Source organism: Populus euphratica, unplaced genomic scaffold (genome assembly GCF_000495115.2).
Source record: "Populus euphratica unplaced genomic scaffold, PopEup_1.0 scaffold320.1, whole genome shotgun sequence".
NCBI lineage: Eukaryota > Viridiplantae > Streptophyta > Magnoliopsida > Malpighiales > Salicaceae > Populus > Populus euphratica.
In genome coordinates, this window is record NW_011500208.1 from 144023 (window position 1) to 152023 (window position 8001).

The 8001-nt window shown below is 31.9% G+C and overlaps 1 protein-coding gene across 3 annotated transcripts; it reads right to left on the minus strand.

The window, feature by feature from the left end:
• Positions 1-1123: 1123 nt before the first annotated feature.
• Positions 1124-5612, minus strand: LOC105112062 (isocitrate dehydrogenase [NADP]). 3 transcript variants are annotated; one of them, XM_011007628.1, is made up of 16 exons: positions 5415-5612; positions 4939-4982; positions 4722-4831; positions 4447-4484; positions 4247-4324; positions 4106-4159; positions 3925-4026; positions 3730-3821; positions 3539-3642; positions 3351-3419; positions 3148-3263; positions 2958-2992; positions 2331-2473; positions 2100-2222; positions 1907-1996; positions 1124-1422 (listed from the first exon to the last, which is right to left on the minus strand). In XM_011007628.1, exons 1-15 carry the CDS (start codon positions 5461-5463, stop codon positions 1909-1911), a joined length of 1245 nt encoding a protein of 414 aa, XP_011005930.1. In that variant the 5' UTR covers positions 5464-5612; the 3' UTR covers positions 1124-1422; positions 1907-1908. The 3 variants fall into 3 exon arrangements, with proteins under 3 accessions (XP_011005930.1, XP_011005928.1, XP_011005927.1); XM_011007626.1 differs by having other exon boundaries at positions 1124-1436; XM_011007625.1 differs by having other exon boundaries at positions 1124-1389; positions 5415-5611.
• Positions 5613-8001: the final 2389 nt, after the last annotated feature.

The following is an 8001-nucleotide window of genomic DNA, read 5'->3' on the forward strand; positions in this document are numbered from 1 at the left end:
AGCAAGCCTAGTTTTATGTTAATTCCAAGGTTAATTTATTAATTGAACTATATATATATATATATATATATAATAAAAAAAACTATTTGGTAACAAATTACCACATTTTTGCCTTTAAAGGTAATAAAGGTACTTTACTATTCTAAAAAATTAACTTTCTACCTCAAATGAAAATGTTAATGACAAATAGATAACATGGAAAAGTCTATTTGACCCTTAAGTTTAGCCTTCTAGGTTAATTTGATGAAGGTTAATTTGATGAAGGGCAAAAACATTAATTTCCTATTATAATCCATGATAGATAAATCAAGTCCAATGCATAATGATTTTTTCACATGAAATAGTTCTGTTAATTTGGAGATACTAATCAGGATCGACTAATGATCGGTTTGTTTAGGTATTGATGTAGCCAGCTGACATTTTGAAACCCGTCTAATATATGCACTAAAGGTGTAAGTTATTTCGATTAAAGTTGTGAATTATGTTTTGTTCTGATTGGAATTACTGATATATCTTACACTAAATTATAAAATAAAATAAATTTTATCTTGTTCAAAATCTTAGATATTCCAAACTTCTCAGCTAAATTCCAGCCAAGGACAAGATCTCAGATTTTTCCAGATTTTTCAGGTAAATTCCAGCCAAGAACAAGATCTCAGATTCTTCCGGATTTTTCAGTTAAATTCCAGCCTAGATATTTCAACATCAAATTTCATTCAACTCGCTCTGTTCCTATCATGAAAAATCTTACCTAGATTGCGTTTATTTTCAATTAGACAAACCAACCATCCCAGTCCTTTTTTAGTTTTTTTTTTTAAATTTAATTTCGTGATAAGAGAACATATCGGTCTTATGGTAGAAATATGGAAAGCCCAAAGGTATTTTTATTAAATTGGATTTCCATCAATGAAGTTTTGATTTTCAACAGGATAGGGATATGGAAAGCTAAAATCCCTTAAGCCAGATGATTCTATCAGCCAACAAGATAGTTCTCTCAAAATTATGAGGGCCCTTCTGCGAAGGCTCGGACAGAAATTTGATGTCTCCAACCAGTTGCTCTAGTTATCATACCTAGTCCAGGTTTGCCTACATGCTCAAAGGTTTAGGTTGTATGCATGGGGGCTTAACTCAAAACAGAATATGTGTATATATATAAAAATAAAAGCAATCTTCGACATAGCCATCGAGTAAGCAGAGATTTGAGATTATGAGCCGCCTTGCAGTGAACTAGTCGGCAACAAAAATTACAGTTGAAATGATATTGAATAGAATCAAACAAGAGACTGGAAAGAAGAAAATAAAGCTGAGTTGTTTAAATTCATGAGTTCCCTACTCTTCCATCTTTCCCTCTCCTTTATTACCTTCACAGCTCAGTTTGGATGCGCAGTCCTGTAAACGACACCAGCACCTCAATTAAGATCTCTATTGGTTTCGAACTACATTTTGGACAAAAACAGAAAACAATTAACAGAACAGAAAACCACAAGATATTACAAACATTGAAAAGTCGACAAACAAACATGAGACGCAACTACTCTTGTTAACACATTGCTTATCTTGATGATATCAATATCCACTTCTCAGCTTAAGTTGATGACGTTCATGAATTCCTCATGGTGACATTTTGCAAGACGAGGGGTAGGTTATGATATAAATTGTACATGAAACCTCCAATGAGACAAGAAGCCAGCCCTGATGTTTCTAACAGCTACGTGATTTGGCAGAACTAGACTTTGATGTTAAAATTATTTACTCATAAAAATCCTACATTCATCCTTTTTTTTTAGCAGAGAGAGAAAAAACACAGATAATCAAACTCTCCAAACTTGATTAACATCAAGGTAAAGAAGAAACTACAGCATTAAAACCATTCTAGAGCCGAGCAAAGTTGGTGAGTATCACATACACTTATGCCTTGATAGAAAGTCTGGCTTTCAGCTCCTCTGCCACAGCATCAATGAACTCCTCGGTATTGAGGTAATGGCCCCTACTAACCCTGCAAAACGCACAAGAATAATATTAACACTCACAATTCATATAAAGGAGAGCATAAACATTGATATACATTCAAAATACACTTTTTACTGGGCTGGTCTTACTTAGATCCATGGATCAGCAGAGCGAGATCCTTGGTCATCTTGCCAGACTCCACAGCACCGATACAGGCTGCCTCTAGTTTCTCAGTGAAATCCAAGAGTCTGGCATTGTCATCCAACTTTGCCCTAACCAATAAAAAACACATTTAAATTATTCACCAGAGCTTTCAGCAAACTTAAATGGTATAATTTTCAAGACCAATGGCATAAATTTGCAGGATCATAAATACATACCTGTGGGCAAGTCCTCTTGACCAAGCAAAAATAGAGGCAATACTGTTTGTGCTGGTTTCACCACCTTTCTGGTGAACCCTGTAATGCCGAGTAACTGTGCCATGGGCTGCTTCAGCCTCTATAGTCTTTCCATCTGGGCACACCTGAACCATACCAATTTAAACATAGTCAGAGATGATGACAAAGAGAGAGTGAACAATATGTTAATATCTTAGTTGTTGCTGAAATTTCTTTCAGCAAACCATCCTCCGCCACCCCCGCCACCCCTCCTCCCTTCCCTTTTCCACACTAGCATTAACCTATTTCTTGTATCAGCACCTTGATACAAGAAAATCCCAAGTTCCACTGTCAATCTAATAACTAAAGAGTAATTAGAGGATGCATTTTAATGTGTCATTTTAACTGTGGCGCATGAGAATTAGAGAAGCTTCAAAGTTGGGGAAACCAATGCTTTTTGAATGTAAAAAGTAGTCCATAAGGAGAAAAGGATGCAAGACAGTTTGATTAGCAGAGGGAGGATTATTCTACTGCAGGAGTACACAAAATACAGATGAACAGAGATGGCTATCAAAAATAAAACAAAAGGCAACTAAAAAATATCACAAGAAAGTTTGTCGGGTATCATACCAAGACAGAGGTCATCAAGCCAAGAGATCCAAAACCTGTAAAAAGACAGCCAGATATCAGTACTGAACTTCCTACCCAGAACCAAAGGCCACAAAGAAGAATTGTAAATGTTGCAGCCAGAATAAGATAAGCACACTACAAAGGTTTTGGAAGCTGAATCTTCATGGTGTCACTGGTCTGTTCCACATACCTTGGGCCAAGAAATCACTCTGCACATCTCCATCATAGTTTTTGCATGCCCATACATAACCGCCTTCACTCTTAAGAGCATAAGCAACCATATCATCAATGAGTCGGTGTTCATACCTTCCAGTTCAACCATACAAGTTATTGACAATACAAATGCAGCATAAACAAACCATCATCTTAAATGAAAGACAGTGAGTCACTCACCATATTCCTGCAGCCTCATACTTTGATTTCCAGTTGGCCTCGTAGACTTCTTGAAAGATGTCCTTGAATCTGTATCAAATAGAAAAGTCGACATATATCAACTAAATAACCAAAAGAAAATACAGGCAGGTTCATGAAAGTCAAGCATGAAGTTCTAAAAGGTATACAAAGTGATGAAAGTGTCATACCTTCCATCATACTTCTTAAGAATGGTATTTTTTGTGCTGAGATAAAGTGGCCACTTCTTCTGGTAAGCAGTGTTCATGGAAGCCTCGGCAAAAGCACGGATGGACTGCATTCCAGGGTAAAAAATAAAAGGCAAAATTAATATACCCGCATTTTGGCTCATTAGAATAATCATCAGACAAAATTAAAATACCTCATCAGTGTTATACATGGACAACGCCACCCCACCAGCACCTGTAAAGTTGTAAACCTCCAACTCAGTCTTCTCATCCTGTCCTTCTGGCACTGCAGAATGAAAGACAAATATGAAATGAGAAAATATCAACAAAATGGGAAATTATTCCTAATAAATTCTGAATAAAAGCTGCAACTCAACAGAAAATCTTACCAAAAACTAGCTTGAGCTTGCCAGCTCCTTTGATAACTGCATCAGTTGCTCGATATTGATCGCCAAAAGCATGTCTTCCAATGCAAATTGGCTTTGTCCAACCTGACAACAGCAATAATCAGTACGGCCCTAGTCCATCACTGAAATTGTGGAGCTGCTGCATCGACAAAATGCAAGTTACCTGGGACAAGGCGGGGGATGTTTTTGCAAATAATTGGTTCTCTGAAGACAGTGCCTGCAGAGATCAAATATGTAATTGGAGCTAAAAGCAAAAGGAATGTTATATAAACATATGGTCTGTCTTAATTGCAGCTTCACTAACCATTCAAAATGTTCCTGATTGTTCCATTTGGACTCTTCCACATCTGCTTCAAATTAAACTCCTTGACACGATCTTCATCTGTCAATAACACATTGAATACAAGAATTGTGCGTGGCTGCTTTAGAAGAAAAAAAAATATTGCCATAGGAAATTAATGTTCATTTAAATCGTTGTTCATGCCAACAGAAATGAATGCATACCTGGAGTAATAGTTGCACACTTGATTGCTACGTTGTACCTGAAAAGATTCGAATTTTAATAACATAATCACAGTCAGGTCAAACACTTAGTTCAGTACTATTAATCCAATATCTACACAAAAATACTCACTAGTAAGAACTTAAGGATCGATCAATATTAACAGCTTTTTACATACATCTTTATATCTAAAAGGAGAGGATTAAAGGATAACTCTATCTGGGATAAAGGATTCTCAGCACAAAGGAACAGATATATAAATGAACTGAAAACTCACTTAAGAGCAGCTTCGGCACTTTCAACAGTGACTTTATCATCAGTGGCATCACGGTGAGGGAGACCAAGGTCAAAATACTTGATATCCAACTCCACAAAGGGGAAAATAAGCTGTCGTCATTGCACCAAAACCCACATTACAGCTATAATCCATTAACTCAAACCTTTATCAACCAGCAAGATAAATTCATAAATGTACAAACAAATATTAAAATCACCTTATCCTTTATTGATTGCCAGAAAATTCTGGTCATTTCATCTCCTGTATCATCACAATAACAAACAAGCACGACATGAGAAACAAAGAATGATATAAAGCATTCAAACACAGAAAGAAAGGCACTATCTTTGTGATTGACAAAATGACGATTCCAATAAATCCCAGATCTCAAGTAAAGGGATCAATCAATCCCAGATTCAAAATCAGATCCTATCCATGACCCAACAACTTTTTTTAGACAAAGAAACATAAGGATCCAAACTTTCATGCATCTACAAAAGCCAGGATGCTTACTTTATAACACCATTGCATCACTAACAACCAATCAAAGTCTAAACTTTCGGTGATGAAAAAATGATTCCAAAGAGCTTAAAGTGATAAGATCATCAAAATGAGTAAAGGAGTCCGAATTTAAAAAAAAAAAAAAATCCTACCGTCCATTTCAACGATGCTGTTTTTTTAAAAAAATCCTACCGTCCATTTCAACGATGGGGTTGGCAACCTTGATCTTTTCGAAAGCCATTGTTTTGTTGTCTTATTTTCGTGTGAGCTGAAAGAGTTTTAAATATTGAAACTTTAGGATTGTTTTTCTTTCTTTCTCCTCCCGTGAATTGAGCAGAGAAGGAACAGAGAAAGGGTGGAGTCTTGTTGCAGAGAGGAAAGACACGAGGTAGGTGGAACTGGTTTATATACGCAACCACGGAGAGTTTTGCCCTACCAATCACTTTGATGTTGGGCTTTTTTTAGTAAGAGATTAGAGAAAGAAATTAAAAAATAAAAATACTGATTCGAATGATAATTAGATTTAAGGATGATTAAAATAATTGAATTATTTAGAATTTGTAAAAAATGATTCAAAATTAACAAAAAGGAATTCTAAAAATTAAATAAAAGCATTTAGAGGATTAGAAATGCTATATTAAAGATAAACTAGTTTTTTAAATAATATAAAGATAACTTTTTTTATTATAAATATTCCAACAATAAAAAATGATTTATAAAAATCAATTATATTTTAATATAATTCATATTAAATTAATTTTAATATAATTATATAATTAATTTAGATGTTTATTTAGAACGATTATTTAAGTTTTCTTCATTCTCTATAAAATAAGTATGTATTCAAGCCAAAAATTATTTTGTTTGTTGTTCAGATTCTATAATTGGATCATTTCTTGTATTTAGCAATGTAAAGATAAGTAAACAATCTTTTTCTGGTGAAATTTTTTTATTTTTTTGTGATTTTTTTATTGAATAGACATTTAAATTCAAGTATATTAAGTTATCAATTAATTAATTAGAATTACTTGATTGAGAGAGAATATTTTCGGACTTATTCATAAAAAAAATTAATAAAATAACTTGAAAAATTTGAATCCATCTACATTACAAAAAAAAAAAACTTAAGTTAAAACCTTATAAGAGAGTGTAAAAGAAACTCACTTCAATATCTAATAATTTTGTAGTTTTTATATATATGAATTAATAATAAACATTGCCTACAACTTGTTCTAACATTACAATTTGACTATTTTTTAGAATTAAAAAAGGATTGATATACTAGTTTAATTTCATTTTCAACGAGACAAAATATAATTATCCTCAAATTAAAATAAATAATAAAAAAATATGTCACTTTATATTTTTATCAATATCAGCTACTATTATCATTTCCTCTCAATTTTATTAAATATAACAACATAAATAAAAATTATCTTCCTTAACCCATATCAAAAAAATAAAAAAATAAAAAAATAAAAATCATCACAATTATCAAATTAACAACAAAGATTTAAAAAATGAAAAGATATAAAAGAGAAAATAGAAAAAACCTTTTAAATAAATATATTTTTTAATTTCAGCTAATTAACACAACCGATGTTTTAATTAACTAAAAAATAATTGTTTTTTATTTTTTAAAATTTGAAAGAAGGGTAAAGCACAACACAAAATTTTAAAATTTACAAGTTTCTTTTGTTATGTTTTTAAAGAAAAAATTAAACTATTTACCACTAACTATAAAAATAATTGTTGGTCAATGATCATTTTTTTTTATCATTTCTATAAATAAATTAAGAAATAGCTCTTCAAAGAATGAATAGCTATTTTAGTTATTCATTTGTTTGAGCCATTAAAATAAATAAAAATAAAAAGTAGAAGTAAAAGTAAAATTTTTAAAATTTTTCTTCTTATTTAGCTATCTTTTCAGGGATGTTTTTATTAAAAAGTTGTATCAATTTGGTTTTAATTTTAAATTACAAAAAAAAAAACAAGAAATCAAATTAAAAACAAAACAAAACTACATATAATCAAATCAAACCAATTACCTATTTTTTTTCAAAAAATTGTTTTTTGATAAAAATCACCCAACTTTCTTTAATTTTTAACTAATTTCAAATTATTAATTTAAAAAAGAAATAAATTGAATTGAATTGGACCAGATGAAACTATTTAGTTTTTTTATTCAATTAAGTTAAGTTTAAGTTTTCTTTAAATATTAATTTATTATAATTTTTTAACCAAAAACTTATTTCAAATGAAACATTTCACATAATTCTTGTTTTTCTATACCTGTAAGCATTGAATTTTTATTTTTGTTTTAATATAATTGAAGTGGTGGTTCATTTTTCAAATCCATTATTAGCAATCCAAACCCTAAACCATAATTATTTTTTTCTAATAAAATAATGAAGACCTAATGTGCAGAATGCATTTTTTTCCTCCAAGAACGCATAATGTTCTCTTCAATGATCCTTGATGAGTCGGAAAAGGTTCCTCACGTAATCAAATGAGTCGATGACCAAATGTTGATTAACATATTAAAAATACAAGAATTAAAAGGCACAAATGCAATGGCATATTGTAATTAAGGCATGGAATGATGGGCAATCGTTTTAGAGGTGGTCCCCCCCAACTAACCTCCATTTTTGTCAGAAATGATGGCATCAATTTTCCACCTAACACATTGACCTAACCCTAATCCGAAAAAGTGGACTCTCAAACGAAGGTATCGTTTGGCAATATTGGGGTATTTGTTGGGCACATCTATCGAGTTTTT

Coding starts and splice junctions, on each gene's coding strand:
- LOC105112062 (XM_011007628.1), bottom strand. CDS start 5,463: ATGGCTTTCGAAAAGATCAAGGTTGCCAACCCCATCGTTGAAATGGAC. Junction 4,325..4,446: donor GTGTGCAACTATTACTCCAG/GTATGCATTCAT, acceptor TGTTATTGACAG/ATGAAGATCGTGTCAAGGAG. Junction 2,993..3,147: donor GAGTGATTTCTTGGCCCAAG/GTATGTGGAACA, acceptor GTCTTTTTACAG/GTTTTGGATCTCTTGGCTTG.